Genomic DNA, 18,634 nt, shown 5'->3' with positions numbered 1-18,634 from the left:
ACCTTCCCTTTATTTTACTGGTGGTTGAGGGGCTTCTCCAGTATGTACCCTTTGTAGGCTGTGCTGGAGAAGCCCTCCGACTGCAGAGATAGCCCAGTTAAATCACTTTGCACATTCAGCAAGATATATCTGGCACTCATGCATGAAAACAGCTGAGCTCAATGCATGTAAGGAAAAGATTTTCTTTAACCCTTTAAGTATGATGATCATCTTCAACCATAGGAGTTATTAAACATTTATAATATTTGTTTAAAGGTGTTGATGCTTTAACTCATTTCAAGTAATATTCACATTACATATTATTAAAGACTCAATATCTGGAGTAGAGGACATTTTATTCATGTCAAAAAAAAATTGCAAAACGTTATTTTTAGACCCTTTAACTGAACAAGTTGTTTTCCTTTATATACTCTTAAAATTATTAGCTGTGTATTGGAAAAACATTTGAAATTTTCTAACGTCTGATCATCTTAATCACCCACAAGATGCAGCGATTAGGCTTTTCCCTGCTCATTACAATTTATGATTGTGCTGATGTTTATGGTTTATGGACTGAAAATTGTGGACTTTGGAATATATATATATATATATATATATATATATATATATATATATATTTTTTTTTTTTTTCCCCCCAGCTACTGATCTGCCAAATAATGGTCATAGCCAATCAAGGGAAAATTGGCTCGTTTTGATCTTTGGCTGGTTTCTCTAATTATTAGTTAAGGCCTTAAGTCCTACATTTACTTCTTTATGACAATTTACGTTTGCAACCATATCTAGCTCAACCACAGATTGGGGTTTTCATGTCATCAGAGAGTTTGTGTAAGCTGTTCAAACTTAAATGCATTTCCACTTATTCAGCTTTTTCAACACAATTAATTCAAACTACAACAGTAAGGGTCCAACTTAAAGGATCTGGAGGAAACATTTCTGGACATCAGCGGAGTTGTGCTTTTTTTTCCTCTGACATAACATCCATTGAACTGAGGTTTCTACATGACTCACTGTGCGATGAGTATTTTGACAAGTCCTGCGTGGCCACAGGTCGCAGCAGCGTGCAGCGGCGTCCACAGTTCGTTGTCCTGAGCGTTGACGTTTGCTCCACGGTCCAACAGTAGCTTCACCATCTCTTCATAGTTGTCTATGCAACACTGTGTGGGGAAAAAGGAGGAGTAGATATTCCTGTCAGATCGCTGATTAATGCAAGAACAGTTATTTAAGGATTTAGCATGTCAGAATAAAATTTAGGGTAATGGAAAGTTGCATTATTTTTCAACATTTATCATCACATTATTTCCTCTTGGATATTTTATATCAATATTGAGAGGCTGAAGAACAGCGGGAAGGAGAAAATATGTTTGAAGCTGCTGTTTTTATTGAGTCACTCTAAACTTGACGTGAAAACTGCTGTGCTTATCTGAGAAAAACTTTCACATCTGTGTGGCACAGACGAAGACCGACTAAAACAACAGTCAGGCAGCGTTTCTTCACAAGACTTTTAGTGGCATATTGCTGGGTGGAAAACTGGGAACACATTAAGCCAAGCTGGAGACACTATTCCTACACATCAGCCATTGTGTGGGCTGCTTCCTGGATCCCAGACAAAACTGGAAAAGCACCCAGAACTCACACCCATCCACAGAAACAGACAGACAAAGGCATGGAGGGGGAGGAAGCCTTGTTAAGCTGGGTGTGAGTGAGAGGCTGGGAGGAGATGTTTCCATGAAAACTGCCAGGCAAACTGTTGTTTTCTTCTACATCGGAGCCAGTTGATGCGAGTGTGGCCCAGTCAAGCCACCGAGCAAAGACTGAGGCAGGAAAACAAGAAAATAAGAGGCTGCAAAAAGCAACAGTGAAGGATGAGATTACTGTGTCACAGAAGGGCCAGAGCCAGGCATGATATGAACACTCAAAGGTTCAAAATAAAAAGCTTTCTAGAGGTCTCTGTTGTCATCATCTTCAGTCGACGCGACTGATGTGATCTCCCTACGCTCTGTGCTAAGATGAAGTAAGACATTCGTCACAACAAAATGCTAAGAGAAACGGCTGACAATCCTGATATAAACCATGAAAGATGTCAGTGAAGATTGAGATGGAACTGAGAATGGAAAAAAAAAAAGAGAAAAAATGTTAGTGGGTAAAAACAAAATACTGACAACTCCTCGTAATACAAACATCTCCATGAATGGGAAAACGTAGTTGCATTAAAGTAAATGGTGACAGACTACTTTCTTTTTGATTATTTTGGTTTTTTACATCTATGAACGTTGCGTAAAATGTGGCAGAGGCATTTTATTTAATAAATGCATAACTTTCTTTTTTAATCTAATAGGTGAAGAAGGCCTTGTTTTGAGTTGCAGGTAGCAGCAATAGGTAGATCTACAAAGAACTGACTCATCTTTTCTCTTATAACACAGCAAAGAATAACCTTCATGTTGTTTAAGTTGTGATGTCCTATCACATAAAATCACAACAAAATACATTGAATTTTAGTGTGAAGATTTTCAGAGATAGAAAATATCTATATTAATGAGTTACAACATTTAATTTCTCTTTGGGATTAATAAACTATTTTTGAATTTGAATTTAAGTCCTGGCTATAAACTAAAGACGAATTCATAATTTTATCAAGATGAAGAAGTGTAATAGTTTGTTTTTTCTTCCCTTAAAGACAGGTGTTGAAAGGAGCAGACAGTAAAACTAATATGATCATTAATCTATTTAACATGTGCATTGCCCTCGGTTGTTCTGCAGCCTCTGGAATGAACAGCAGCAGCATTTCATATGCTCATCATAAAACTCCTTTGGTGCAGAGAGTGGATGCTTCCTTTTACAAGGTTTTTACACAGACGATGAGCTGTGGTGCAATCTCCAGAGGCTTGTCATGTCTGAGAAGTGGTAACAGTAGAAAAAAGAAAAAGAAAACACAAAAGAGGAACAAAAATATTTAAAAAATTGGAGACACGGATAGACACATGAACATTGCCAGGGGGAATGCATAGAACAAGCTTGTATTATGAGTCAGATGTAAAAGATTCAAGAGGAATGTTTGGCTCAGACCATTTCCTTCTGTTTTAAAAAAAAAAAAAAAAATCACCTCTTTTCAGGGCAACTTTTGCTGCACCTGTGACCTCTGCTGTCCTACGCTCATATAAAACTGTGTCCACCTGAAATAACACTCAGCAGAAACGGTGCCATGCTCGTTCAAAGCTACTCGCACAGAACATTTATAATTTGAAGATGTGGTGGGTGACGAACACGTCCAACACAAGCAAAGGAATGAAATGACTGAGAGAAAAGAGACATGACAAACGACTGACTGACATGTTTCCTCTAAGCAACACATTTCCTCGGGTGTCGATGTAAATAACAGCTTAAGAGTTTCTATTTTAACCCCTGAAACTGCAAAAAAGTAATATCAAAACAAAAGTCTGAGACGCTAAACTGTCTGAGAGGAACCATGACGCAGCTTCATTTGAAGTCTGTGTTGAGAATGCAAATTTCAACATAAACTTTACATGCAAGATCTCCACATTCTTAACCTCATAGTGATCTCTGGTTATAGATCGAAAAAAGAAAATCATAGATACAAATGTCTGAAATTAGTTTCCTCTGCAGTGGTTTTTTTTTGTTAGCTTTTTTTTTTTTTAAATCTTCATGTAAGAAAAAAACAAAAACAACTGGAAAACTGAAAAAAAAACAGCTCATCATTCTTCTACAGCAAATGTTGTAATTTCATGCCATTTTGAAATGCTGAGCTTTGTCACTCAACTTTTATCAGCAATGGAAATCCAGACTTCTACTCAGAGCTACATGACATTATTTACTGAATATTCTGAGATTGGCATGATAAAAATAAAAAAAAAGAGCAGGAAGACCACATTTGTGTGCATTCAGAAGCAGAACTGGCGGTTTAAATATGTCGACTGCTTCCTGCGCTCACGGCGGAAAGAAAAACCAGGTTCAAAGCAGAAGAGAATGAGTCACGCATTTCCTTATTTCAGCAGTTTAGTGTGGTCGTCTGATGCTGTTTAGCTGGCAATTTCGCAAATTCATAACAAGCAAACACAATCATGTGGTCATGTAGTATTCTCAACATATTCTCAACGCTAAAACATAATACAACCTGGAAAGCATCACAAAAAGAGAAGAACAAGACTTTCAACAAGAACCGCAAAAAAAAAACCGAAGGATTTCAACACCCTCAGAGTCCAGCCTACAGCTTTTGCATGAAAGATATTATCAAAAACAACCTAGAAATTTGCAACCCACTCGCCAGTTAAAAATCTAGGTTAATCTCTTTCTGAAAAAACCCGAAAACCCCGGCCCACCTGCTTGCTAAATGCTAGGATTATTGCTTAGTTTTTCTTCAAGAATAAAAAAGGACTCCAATCTACAAACTTGCAAGAAAAAGGGAAGGAAATAATCTGCAATTCATGTAAAGTACTGACAAAGGGATGGAAGAGTGGTCCAAACAAAAGCTCAGATTATCCCAGTGTGGCTGGAAAACAGCAGCAGCAGTCGTGGCGGGTGTCATCAGTGGGCAGAGAGGACGGCGAGGAGCAGGCCGACGAGGAAACAAGGCTGACATTTGGAGTTTTAAATGACTAAAATTGGTTTGAGGCCAACGCCGAGATGGCTGAAAGCAACAAAGACCGCACTAAAGCTGAAATAGTGATGCTTTAAGAGGCACAGGGCCAGGTGAGAAAGCTTACAGCCCAGACTGAAATGAGCTTAAATGGGCTTTAAATTTTACCAGAGCTTAATAAGCGAGTACAAATCACTAAGAGTGATGGGAATCTAAGGTTCGGCTGCTGGCAGAGAAGACATAAGAAGGCCAGATTGTTAAATTGAACAGTGACAAGCAGCTGAAACACCAGAGGAAGAGTTTACCTGAACTCGAGGGCAATTTGAGCCAACCCTGCAATGTTGTTTGTCTGTCTGTAAGAAAAAAAGCGCCTCTCTGAAGAATGAAGGCACAGATTTACGGCGTCTTTTGTGATTCACACTCTTTCTATGTGAACAATTTAAATATGAACATAAATTTTGCCGTATTTTGTGGGATTTTATGCTACACACCAATACAATGTGGTGCAAAAGTGCAAAAGTAAATGGAAAAAATAGGTAGAAGGTTTTAAAAGTTTAAAGAAAATAAAGTCTGAAAAGTGTGAAGTGCATTGCCATTCAGCAGCCTAAACTCTGATCCCCTTTTACATTACATGTGTCAAACTCAAGGCTGCCTTCAAGATCACAGTTATGTACTTAAATATGAAAGTGCTTGTTACACTTCATATTTTCAATTGTAAAATAAAGATGAAACCCATAATTTCCTATTCATTACAGTCATGCAATAATTTGCTCTACCATTTTATATGAGAGGGATCGCAAGTCAAGACTTCAGAAGATGACGCTGCAAAGCTTGTGGGTCTGAGTCCTCAAACGCCGGAGTAACACAGAGCAGAATTACCGATGAAAAGACCAAAACCACACAGGAAAACAGAGGGAAAACTTCACAGCTCAACATGATCAAACTCTGCAGATGATCCATTACGGCCTGTGGAGTCCGTCATGTCTGCATGAATATTTCAGCACTAAAATTGCAGAAATGAATGCTTTCAAGCATGGCTCCAACAGTGATGTTCTGGGTCACCGTGCACACGCAGCCACACCGGGGTCACACACACACACACGCACGCACACACGCACGCACGCAGCAAAATACAAGAGATTACAGCCGCATAACAGCTGGGTCGCTAAAATATAGGACAACATGAGGCAGGTGAATTTAGGAGCAGGAACTGACAAAAGAAAACTGCTACTGGATTAAATGTTCATGTTTACTCAGATTATCCTTCTGATTTAAAAAGTGGAACGTCACAAATGAATCCAGCACTGAACAGAACTGCATTAAACTCAACTTAGTTGGACCGTTTTCTTATAACCAAACTGTTTCACTGAACTTGTTTCATATCTTTGTCAAAAGCCCACAGACAGTTATATTTTGAAAAATAAAAGCAAATCAGTGATTTATTTAAGTCTGGACATGAGATGCTTTTGCATGATCCTAAACAGACATGTCATGCACAAAACACTCCAGCATGGATGAAACCTGCAATTAGTTAAAATAATTCTGCAAAGAACATGTGGGCCAAAACGGAAAAGAACAAATTATCTCAAAGACTTTGCAGGTGTTGCTGCTTCTCAGTTTGGCCTATTAAGTTTAACGGTCTATTATTCTTTCACAAAGAACCAGGTGGATTTGGATTGTTTCCTTCTGTTACAAATTAAATCAAAATTTTAAAACTGCATTTTGTTATTTCTCGTGGTAATTTTGTGCGGCATTGAAATTTCAAACCGTTGTTGACTTTTTAAACTCAAATCACACAATAGACCCTTTTTAAACATGGAGTTAGGGTAAAAAGGAACAGTAAACCGGGACATGAATACTAATTTTGGGGCTTAGTCTCGAATGTGCATCGTGGATGATTTCCAGCAGCATTAATCCTGCTTTGCTGGTGGCCTTTAAAATAACCACGACACAAATAATCCATCACATTATTTTGACTAGAGAGGCATTCATGTGGCTTTGGGAAAAATGCTGAGGAGTTTTTATTTCTGATTGCTTGAATTGTATACTGTGTGTGTGTTGTGGCACATGCTGTGACCCTGGAAGCCATGTTTTTTATTAACGTCTCATATCAGAGAGGTGAGAGAAGGCCTGGATAGATATGACAAACCATCTAAAGAAACATATCCTGCACCTTTCGTCATTTATGTCACCTTTTGTGATCGCATTATTCCTCATGTTCTGGGGACCCAAAACTGTTCTCACAAGCAGAGTGTGAAAGGTTTTCTTTATGGATATGTCCTGAAACTTCAGGAAGTGAATCCAAATGTCCTTTGCATTTGGTGCTCTCTGGACAATATATGTGTGGCAGTGACTGTGAAATTTACGTTTTAAAAGGGTCAAATCTTGAAGCCGGTGTGGAGTCAAGCCCATCCAAACAGCGTATAATCAGGAACATTGGAAGCTGAAAGGTCAGTCCGATCTCTTGGCCGCGTTTAAAACAGCAGCCTCACCAGTGGTGACTGATGGACTTCAATTTTCTCTTCTGCTGTTCACTCCCGGCTGGAGTGTGAATATTAGGCTTTGCACAGCTAGAGGGGAAAAGAGATATGACTGTGCCAGCTCAGGCAGAGCGAAAAGGATGGAACCAAATGAGAAGGGAGGGATGGAGACGGGATAGAAAGCAATCAACATTTCTCCTTCAGAGATCTTTAAGATAAAGAACCATTCCTGTGAAAGTCAGACACTCTATTAAAAATAAAGCTAAATCCATCTAGCATTTAGATCTTATGCTTCAAGCCTCGCCGGTATTTGACATTTTAGCCTAAGTGGAACAAACAGAACGGTTCCCCCTGTAATAGAAGCATCTTCATGCACATCCAGCAGCTTCACAGGAAATAAAGTGTTTTGTTTCCGGCTGCTGGATTTTGAGGAATTGGGTCGGATACTGTGTAATAGCTTCTCCCAGACAGGCGCCATTTTTCAGTTTTCAGATGGAAACATAAATGTTTGTTTCCTGACTGAAGCATTAATTCGGAAGAGAAGGAAGCTCTGGTTATAATACCATTAATGATTTTAGTTAGCCTGAAAAATAGGCATGATGTCATTGATCAATTTTCTACATCAAAATGAACAAATTTTCCCAATAATGAAATCATTTCTTCAGAATTAAAAATTACTTTTCAGGAACAGAAACCCTGAACACTTCTTTCTACATGAAACCTTCCCTTTTACTTTAATGTCAAGTTAGTTTGGGGGGTCCCAGAAAATGTTTGGAAACCACTGGGGGGGCCCAGGAGAAAAAGTTTGGGAACCACTGGTTTAAACAGTGTGAATTCAGGGCTCTTTAGGGCGAAAGAGGAGCACCAACAAAACATTTTAAGTAACTACAAATATAAATCTGTGCCTATGCTGTGTTTTATGTGTTTTTTTATACACATCAAGACTCCAAAATCAGTTTCAAAAGGAGAAGAAAGGGGTGGAACAGATGGACACAACTGATCTTACCTGATGCAGAGCAGTGAGACCGTCTTCGTTACAGAGATCTGGACTCACATTGTTCCTCAGTAGGTAGCGAACTGATGGAAAAAAAAAAGACAAAGAAACAGAAATAAATACTCAGAAAGCTTGTGACAGGCCTCCACTTAACCTATTATTACCTGTAGCATTGTCAATAAATCTGTATCATCTATTATTGTGCATCACCTAAGTTATACCCCCTGTCAAGATGTTTCCAATCTAAGCTCAGAAGTATAAATGAAAGGTTGAGGAAAAGGGGAGGACTGGTGAGGTAGTGCGATGATGCAAAGGATCAGAGTGTCTGTTGGGCTCCCAATCCGACAGATAAAATCGTCAAACTGGGTCCTAATTAAAAAAAATACACAGCGTGTCAATCTGCACACATGATGGATAAAGAGTCTCATCTGTTTCCATTACGCACACACTCAAATAAAAACATATAAACACTGTTTGAACCAAGTCACATAAAGGATATGAGCAAAGTAACACAGGAAACAACAAAAATACTCAAGATGGGGTTATTTTCACGGTCACCATAAGCACATTGTCGTTTTGGTTGCCTTTCGAGTTGAACTGAAATATATTTTCATGTCAGATTAACATATGAAGACGGGACTGATTTGTGTTTCCTGCAGAAAACCACTGATTCAATCTGAAATGACTCAGAGGAGAAACCCTGGGTAGAGAAAACGGTACTGATTGGAGAGTTTATAGTTGCTGGATGAAGGTTAATCAGTGAAACCAACAGATGACAGTAAAATTTCCAACTTCCTTCTCTGTATTTATGTAGAACACTTTTTGCAGAGATTAAAAGATCAAAAAGCACAGAAACACGTAAAACAACAAATTAATTTGAGCTCTGACATTCATTCTGGCAAAAATCCCCACAATAATAGCAAATTAAGTTCTTAGAAAAGTAATCATAATACAAATATACATTTCTTTGACCCCTAATGAAGGAACCAAGACCCACTTTTGAGTTGGTCTCGTTTCACTCCGGACCAAGCAAGCGGATTGAAGGACTTTCCTGGTGTGAATGCCCCCCTAAGCATAACACTGTTTTCAAATTTTACTTGGATTTCTGGCTGATAACCAGCACAGAAAGCCTGATTAACAAGACCATGTTGGCAAAAAAAGTTCTGTGCAATAAACCAGCTTCCTTAAAAACCAACACTGCATACAGGTGTTAAGTTTTGCTAATGTCTAATTTATTATTACAAGAATAAAATCAATGATATTTCTTTATTTTCACAATACGAGCAATATTCCATACTTGTATGTTTTTACTTGGATATTTTCTCCTTTTCTTGTTTTTGTAAATTAAACAAAACCATCGTATTGCCCTGCGATGGATTGTCGACCTGTCCACGGAGTCTGCCTCTTGCTCGTTGCTGCTGGCGATAGGCACCATCGTGTTGGATAATGGAAGACTAGATGACAATTAAACACTTCAAAACACTTTAAAACACCCTGATGAGACCAGATGATTTATACAGAAAAACTAAGACTCACTTTCTCTTTCTTGTTATTGTAAATTTCACAAATTCACAGGGTTCTTTTCACTTGAAAAATTCTCACAGGGAGCATTTTTCATACCGTCAATACTCAGTACTCCGTAAAATTAGTTGAGGTTTATTTTCCAACACTTTCATAGATTCCCTGATTTCTGATGATTCCTTGGTTCCTCTTCTCTTCAATATTCGGCTGTAAGCGAGCTCAGCTCTTTCATTACTCTTGTCGTTTCAGAAATTCTTTCAGAATACAAACAATAACCCAGGAACATTGCACTTGCTTTAAGCCACTTATGGTTAATGCATTGCTATATTGACTGTGAAATTTGGCTTTTGAGTTGTATGGTGTAAAACTGTTTTCCTTTTATATCATTGCTCTTTTGTGCTATGATACGGTATGAGATGCATGTAGTCTTTTGGCAGATTTCAATCTACTTACAGAGACAAATAAAGGGGAAATTAAAAAAACATTAATTAGGCTTTCTATAATCAGTAACAATGAAGAAGAAAAAAGCTCCATAAGCTTGAAAATGTGTTATTTAAGCTCACAATAGAAACAATCTTCCTTTTCCTCTCCTTCAGGTCCTCCCCATGGACCTTTCATTAAGATTAACTTTGAAAAAGCCCATATTAAGTCTCTTTAATAGGTTTAAATTAATAATAGTATGGACAAAAACTACACACTGTTAAATATGACTGAGGACTTGATTCTCATGCAGTAAAGCTGAAGGACAAAATGAGCAGCTATTATCAACCAGAGGCTTTCAGAGGCTGAATCCTGCGTCTGCTAGACCTTGATTAGGCTTTTTTCACACTTTACTGTTAAAGCTCTCTTACTGCATTTTTTTCCTCCATTTTGTTAGAACATCTCCAGTATATTTCCACTATGACTCGCACAGCAGCTCAGCAGCAATCAGCCGTCTTTAAAATATGAGGCCGAACCAAACAAAATGAGCTGCTGCTGCAGCGGCTATTGGTGGCTACATGCACTCTCTTGAGCGTCAAGGAGGAGACAGCGAACTATTACAGAAATGGGCTCAAGGTTCTGGAGTGAGCGATCGGTCTGGCAGCATCGGGTAAGTGTCACACATCATCTCTGCAGTGCTGTTTTTGTAAGTACAAATCTCAGGGGAGCTGCCAACATCGCCTCTGCGGCTGACATCTCCACATCCCCAGAGATCTATTGCCATCAAGTTTGTTTTCCTTAAAGGCCTTGATTACCTCCCCTCAGAGAGAATAAGACTGCATTTAAATTTATTTTAGGCTAACCTAACATGCATGTGAAGCCTCTTCGACATACATGACAAATGGGTGAGATGCATGTGAGGTTATCTTGCTTGTTGAAATTACTTATTGTGAGTGTGTGTGTGTGTGGTTATTAAATATTTGCACTTGTGTTGAATGGGAGACTGGTCAAACATCTGGCCATGCTCTCACCTACGGACCGCTGCTAATGAGAGATTAAATGAGATTTAATTTGTTAATGCTTGCATAAAAATTTGTGTAGATAATACCACATGTTGTTACGTAAAGAGATGCACGTTGGCCACACGTAGTTTTATTTATGAAACTACTGACGAGATAAAAAGTTGAGATGAAACACAAAGACAACACTTCTTTTAGATGCTGAAAAAACCCTGAGGCAAAAATGCAAAAGAAACATAGTGTTAGAAATGTATTGATGATTCTAATTTACCAGCACAGCTGGAGAAACCATAATAAATAATAAACTCTCTCTTTTTCTATATTGTTAACAAGCTGATCATGCATTTACTTTAGCATAAATCCTTGTTACTTTTTTTTTTTTGGCAAATATCACAGTTCAATGCAGTTCTCCTGCTATCCACATGCTGACATGCCCTTGAGCAAAATCCTTAACTTCTGATGGATGCTGAGCACTCTGCGAGGCAGCATCTTCCATTAAAAGTTGTTTGTTTTAATTTACCGAGGCAAAAGGAAACTGTGTCTGTACAAATTTATTATTTACTGTGCTCATGAGTTACAGTCTGTGTATCGAATCCAAAACCGTCGCAGGAGGATTTCAGGAGCACATCAAAAGTTTCTTTGTTCCTCTCTTGAAGCATTTCATGTTCATACACAGTTTAGCTGATCAGAGACTGGATTAAGCCGGAGACTTGCTCTACAAAGAAGTAAATCTTCCAGTTTAACATTACCAGTACACAAATTAATTCAGAGCCAATTTTCCGACTAATACCAGATTCTTCATTGCTTAATGTTTTGCACATTGAGAAGTCAATGTTGCAGGAAGAAGAAGGCTTAAATCCCAGCTGGTGTGTGGAATTTGCGTGTTTTCGTTCTGCATCCCGTTTTCTCTCACACTGCAGTGACATGTATGTTATAAATATTTTTTACAGAATTTCAGGGGGTTTTTTTATGTTTAGCAATGCATAACAAAATAGACTCTGCTTCCCCACAGCAGAGTGGGGAAGCAGAGTTGAGAAACTGTGATATTACAAATAAAGAAGACAACAACAATTTTATGGAAAAAAAAAAAATCAAACTGGCCAAAAACTTCAACATTTTTTTCTAATTTTAATTCAGCTGTAAAGTTGTGCTTTTTGTGGATATAAAAAAATTGCACAGAAATGGAAATGTATGTCTATATGCAGATTTGTCACAGCATGTGATTATCACAGTGTATCACTTGTGTTTCTTCTCATTTTGAATAAGTTTGTGTTTTAATATGTCAGTATTCAGTATTCTATGTCTGTGCCTTCAACATGTACATTTTACAATATATTATACTTTATTCCTAAATGATTTTGCTTGCATGCTTTCACTCGTAGGAATTTCCCACTTTTTCTTCATAGGGTTTTAGCTTCTGCTCTACTACGTGTCGGAGTGTGTTTATGACCATTATTGACCGTTCTATCTAAAGATCATTTGTGAGGTCAGACACTGATGTTGGAAGAAATGGCCTATTTCACATACATACGTTGGTATGCAGTAACAGTAAGTGTTCCTTTCACTTAAGCTGGAGTGAAACCAACTCCTGATGCATTGAGCTTTACACTTTACAAAATGTACCCAGACAAATGTTGTTTTCCTTGCAGCTGCAAAACCCAAACTCCTCCACCTGGTCACCAGACAGAGAACATGTCTACATGGTCCTTAAGTCTACTGGCAGAGTGCTTTTCACCACTGCACATGATTATTTGCATTGTACTTGGCAAAGTACGGTAGGCATTTTCCTGAGCTAATCTGAAGGCAACACTAAATTTGGACACCTGCAGCTTTGGAAAGTTGCAAACTTCTACACACTTTGAACAGATCTCACTTATTTTACATGTTAATTTATGTTGTTGAGCTGCTGTCTTTCCAAAATGCTTCCACTTGGTTATAATCTCACCAACAGTTTACTATGCATCGTTTAATTGCATTGTCTAACTGGACCTTTTTCAAAAATGGAGTCCTATTACAGTACCATGCTGAGATTCACTGAGCTCCTGAGAGCAAATGTTAGCAGAAGCAGTCTAAAATTTCCAGGGCCTGGATTTTATGCACCTATGGCCAGAGAAGTGAGTGGTAAACTTCAACCCAGTGATTTAAACTGGTGGGGTAATATTTTTTTTCTGCAATATAAAAGCGGTGTCTTCACAGTGAACATGATTGGTTTCTTGGTGCCAATACTGAAATAAATGCAATCCTGCTGAATTGCATTGTCAGTGAAAGTATGACCATTGGTGCAGCAGCTAAGATGAAATGTGCCTGAGTTGTGTCGTAATAAGCATCTTTTGGTGCTGGTTGTGAGGGGAGAGGCGGGTAGCAGAGGGGAGACGATGTGAGGAGACCACCGCAGTGATGAGCAAAACAGCCTCAGGACAAATACTGAGTTTTACAAATATATTTTCTTATTGTTCTCTTTTCTCTTAATATTCATGATTTTTCCTGGTTTCTGTCCTTTAATGAATATTTTATGTTGGGCCTCATTTTTTTAGCTGTGAGGCAAAGTAAACATATGATTAAATGTATTTTTAGCTTGTCTGCCAATGCATCCTTTTACCCTCCTGACAAACAAAAATGATTTCTGTAAAAAACCTTCTAATGAGCTTATTAAATAAAGGAATAATATATAATCCACTTTAAGAGTTGTGCTATATTACTGAAGATATTTTTAGCTCTAACTTGGTTTATTAAGATGATGTCAAACATTTGGTATTTTACAGAAATGAGGATGAGCAATTATTGTATTATTTTTTGCTATTTAAGAACAAATATAATAATACTGAGAAATGGATGTTTAGTCTGCAGCAATGTGTAGCTGAAAACAACATCAAAATTGCAATCATAAAAGCCAGAACTCAAGGTTACACAGCAGAACATTGAATTATAATGCGTTGATCAATGTTTTTCCTTCACCTATAATCAGATTAGATGCGACAGAGATGACTGAACTTCACAATGACATTAAAATTAGTTGATAATATCTAGACAGATGACCTCTGAGAGGTGGATGTTATACACATGCATAAAACTCCTCCAACACAATCCCTAACTGATCGACCACTGAAACATCGACATGTAAGCAACAACAAACAAAATCTTTAATTAGTTTCTGCAGCAGGTTGGCTGCACAAACCAAATCTCTACAATTACAATTGGAAGTTTTACTGAACTGCAGCAGAGCAGCAACATAAAGTAAGTAACCCAGTCCATGGGGAAAACCTTGTACAGCGCCGTCATCGACGTCCTATAAATGTGTGAATGGAAACAGTTTACAGCAGCAGAACCACACTGCTGAAGTCAGACAGTTGGCTAATATAAGTTTACATTTCAAACACCTTTTTTCTCTTACTCCAGCATGTCGCCAATCCACTGAAATACTCTGCAGAGCAACGATGACAGTTGTGAGCTAAAATGACTGAGACGTCAGCTGGAGTGAGATGCTTGGTGCTCCAAGTATTGGCTGCTTTGTAGACAAGACTTCCATAATTGAAAATTATGTTTAAATCTTTTTAAATAACATTGGGTTTTTTTTTTGTTTTTTTGCTATATTATGTTCTCCTACTACTGAGAAAAGAAAAACATCTGACATTGGATTATTTTCAAATAGCTCTCAAGCTAACCTTTCATGTTAGCTTGAAAGGTTTCATGTTACCTTTTCAAGCCAACATGAAACACAGGAAGAAAATGTTCTACTTTTCCAGATAAGATGGTCCTTAAGACTCATTCACAATAAACCTATTTCAGGTTTGGCTGTAGAGGTCAGGGTGTGTCAGAAAAAACCAGAAAAGGATGTAAGGACACACACAGAAAGAAGAATGAATAGATGGATGAGAGGTACGACAAGAAAAAAGGACAGAAAGAATGGAGAAAGTGAAGTAAAAAGAACTTAAGGAAGAAAAGACATTATGGAGACACAAAAATGTAAAGAAATAAGAACACAAGGTAAGAGAGGTGGAAAAAAGAGGGGTGGAAATACACAAACAAGGAATCAAGGTAGGACAGCAGAATATGAGGTCAAAAAAGGAGGAAAACACACAAAGATGAATAAAAGTAAAGGGATAAGGAAGAGTGAGACAGGAAGAAAGCAAAGAAGAGAGGAAGGGCATGGAAATCAACAGGGAAGAAAGGAAAAAGGAAGGAAAAAATTAAGGAAGGACAGAAAGGGCACAAATGAAGAAACTATGAAGGAGGGAAGGGCAAAAAATGAAATGATGCAACAAAGGAAGAATGAAAGGAAAGGTGCAATACTTAGACAATAACACAGGGAATAAAGTCTAAAAATAGAACATGCTTTCCATGCTCTTATTTTCATTTCTCCTTGTTTTCCGGTCCTGGAACATGATGGAATTAAATTCCAGACTTTAAACAAGCTCTGTAGCACGAATGCAAAAAGTTAAACTTTTCATATAACTTTGCTGCTCTGATGGATTCTGATGTACTGGAAGAGAAAAACCGAGTTGGCAGCATGCAGCAGGAACATGATTCCTATCTGATCCAACACCCAGAGGGATGGAACAACAAAAAAAAAAAAACCAAGAATAAATAAAAAAGAAATCATCAAAATGCAATCCATAGCGACCGTGGTTCACCATGGCGACTATCTTCCACCCTACAATCCAGAAGCACAACACTGCAGAAATGTTGTGCACGCCTTCCTGGGCAGGTCCTGTATGCTCTTATCAGGGGAGGAGGTGGATCTGGATGAGATGCTTCCCAAAAGATAAAAGGTACATCAACAAATAATGACGCAGGAAAAGAAGCCCTCCCTTTCCTTCCTGTTATCTTACTGAGCTTCTACAGCGACATCTGTTTGCGCGTTCAGCTGTGTGCTGGAGATGAACCCTCGCATTAATCGGGTCATAACTTCTCAGAGTGCTGATTACTGATAAGACCTTATTAACAAACTGTCCTGTAGGCTCTGAGATCAAGCAACGGTCATGAAGGTTTGCAAATAATAAATTGATAAAAATATTTTTTTTAAATCAGTAAATGTATAAAATTCAACTAAGTATGAATGCCAAAAGAAAACAGGATTTAACCCTATGTAGTCGCTGCCCGCCATGCGGCGTACAAGCATGTGACGCATTTATAAGGCTTCGTAATAACATGGACGCATACAGAGTTGTCATTTTAACTCTGTTGGACAGTACGGACTTCAAACTTTATAAAAGTGGTGTTTTTATATTGGTTTTGTGGTTATTTACTTCAAAATAAAGCCAGAAATAAGATTGATAATTTCCGCCTTATTTTGTGGGGTCTAAATGTACCACAATTCGAAACAACCGACGAAAATGTGTTGACGGTCTGTTACTAGGTAGAACGGAGACATGCAGAGAGAGACGGGGGGAGGACTTGGATATGGCAAGAGACTAGGGTGCAGCCATGCTGTGAATTTTACTAGGTTTTTTAGACTATAAGTGTGTTGTTAGAGTTCGTGGTGTGTGCAGTGTTAGTAGTAGTTTTGCTAGCTATCACTACATGGCTTCATAGCGAGCGCTGATGCACTGAGAAGAGAGACTGTGCGCCGGGATGGCCATTTAGACCTCGTCTTCAAAGGGTTAAAAAAAAAGGAAAATCAGTGAGATGATTCTGAGCAACAGAGGAAGACAGAAGATATTGTGAAGAAAACCAAAAAGAAATGAAAAAAAGTCTGGAAACATTCTTCAATAAATGGATGGGTCACCAGTCAATTACATCTGTAAGTGTAAGGTTTGTAAGATAACTGGAGAGTGGTCTCAAAAAGATTTTTTTTTTTCTAGATTAACTGAAGCTGAATCTTTTCTCTACTCTACAGTAAAAGATTTGAGTGTTCAGTGAAGATAATAGCAGGGATCTTATCTCCTGTATTTGGCTAAGAACCCTGACTGAAATGGATTCTCTTGAAAGCTTTACACTCACTGATCCCTGATAACAGAGTACTGAAGGTACAGGAACAGTGTATCCCAAAAGAAGGCATGATCTTCTACTTTGGATTTCCTAATCACTTTTGTTTTCCTGTCCTCTATAAATCAATTACATAATATCTAAAACAGGCAATTATCTCTAAGTCTTCACATGGTTTTCATGAGAAATTCATTCCACTAATTCAACTCGACCATCCTGTTTTGGAGCTGCCTGTAATGCATCGCCAGCAACCACAATGGGAGGCAGTGAATGCATTAACGCTGCCTTCAATTTGGAAGTTGAAATACGAATTGCTAATTGTTCTGGTGGCTAGTTGTTATCAGCAGCAAAAACAGATAATATGCTGTACAGTATTTCTCCTCACAATCTAAGTTAAAACACAAACTGTTGACTGGTAATATCTTAGGAAACAATCAGCACCAGTGCTAATAAATGGATTATTTTGGCCACCTTCATTAACTCTTATTGTGTTTTGTAACTTTAGATGCTAAACTTGGGATAGCTTGGTGAAAATATTGATTTCTCCAAGGTTTGAAATATGTAGCTGCCACCACAAGGAGAAGGTAACGGACCAAATAATGGAGAAAGCCACCAGAGATTGTGCACACATGTTGCTAAGAGACAGTGTTGTTAACAGGTGGCATAATTTTAGCTATTTTGCATCATTCCACTTTCATCTATCATTTAATTAATTTAATTCTAAATTCCTAACTCTATGTTTACAATTTATCTGAATATTTGTGTAAAAAAAAAAACAAGAAAAAAAAAAGAGCAAGAGATTTTGGAAAAAAATGTTGGTTTGGAGAGCTTTTTTTCTTTCTATCTGAAAATTTCCAATTTACTAAAGTTAACTTTTTATAAAATTTGACATTTGTTTGATTATGAAACATTTTTTATTAGTCCATCCTACAGTGTTGGTAAATCTGAGATTTTTAATTTATTTCTTAAAAGTTTTAAAATTTCCTTCAGTATTCAACCCTGGGGCAGTGATAATTAATTATCAAAAACATTGTTTTCCTTCTTGATGACACAACAGATAAATTGCTGTATTCATTAATTTCTCCTAATATAAAAATATAAGAAGAATTTTTCTCCCACTGTGACCCTGAACTGATGCGGAGCTGATGTCCTGCAGGTTTATTTTACACTCTCTCTCTTTCTCTTTGGTCCTAACCAGGTGGTTAAAAATTGTGCTTTTCCTGCTTCAGCTTCAGAGTCCAACATTTTGTTCTCGAGGGTCAGAGCCTTCCACCTGCATGAAAGGAGCTGCAGCAGCTCTTCATCTTCTGCAGGAATCTGATGTCCGGGTTTATTTACTTTAAGAAACGAGACTCTGTAGCTGGAGCTTCCACAGTTTGAAACTTTTTTTCCTATTGTATCGTTCAGTCTATTAAAAAGTTGCCATTTTCAGCTGGATGTCTGCTTTCAAGTTAAAATAGCCTTTCTAAGACAACTTGGTGCTCCTTTGGCTTATTTTCAGACTCATTTACATTTGAAAAACACATCAAAGAAAAAATAAAATTGCCCCAATTATGCCGTTCACATTTTAAATGTATTTTTTTCTTTTTATTCCTGGCAGTTTTTTTTTTTGTTTTTTTTTTTTTTTTTTTTTTCAAAAACGCTCCCCTAATTTTTTTTTGGCCGGATAAAAACCCGCTGCACA

General features: G+C 37.8%; 1 protein-coding gene across 2 annotated transcripts in view; it reads right to left on the bottom strand.

Annotated features, from left to right (window-relative positions):
* The window catches only part of ppp1r16b (protein phosphatase 1, regulatory subunit 16B), an 88,173-nt gene that overhangs the window by 18,955 nt on the left and 50,584 nt on the right, over positions 1-18,634 (bottom strand). For both annotated transcript variants that reach the window (XM_015056541.1, XM_015056542.1), the window contains exons 3-4: positions 8,078-8,148; positions 1,009-1,154 (exon numbers count right to left, since the gene is read on the bottom strand). In XM_015056541.1, the coding sequence (XP_014912027.1) occupies positions 1,009-1,154; positions 8,078-8,148 (217 nt within the window). The remainder of the gene's footprint in view (positions 1-1,008; positions 1,155-8,077; positions 8,149-18,634) is intronic.

Source organism: Poecilia latipinna, unplaced genomic scaffold (assembly GCF_001443285.1).
Source record: "Poecilia latipinna isolate Pla-1442-1.1 unplaced genomic scaffold, P_latipinna-1.0 Scaffold1389, whole genome shotgun sequence".
Lineage (NCBI taxonomy): Eukaryota > Metazoa > Chordata > Actinopteri > Cyprinodontiformes > Poeciliidae > Poecilia > Poecilia latipinna.
Note: the sequence above shows the minus strand (reverse complement) of the source record. Positions and strands in the feature narration are given on the sequence as shown.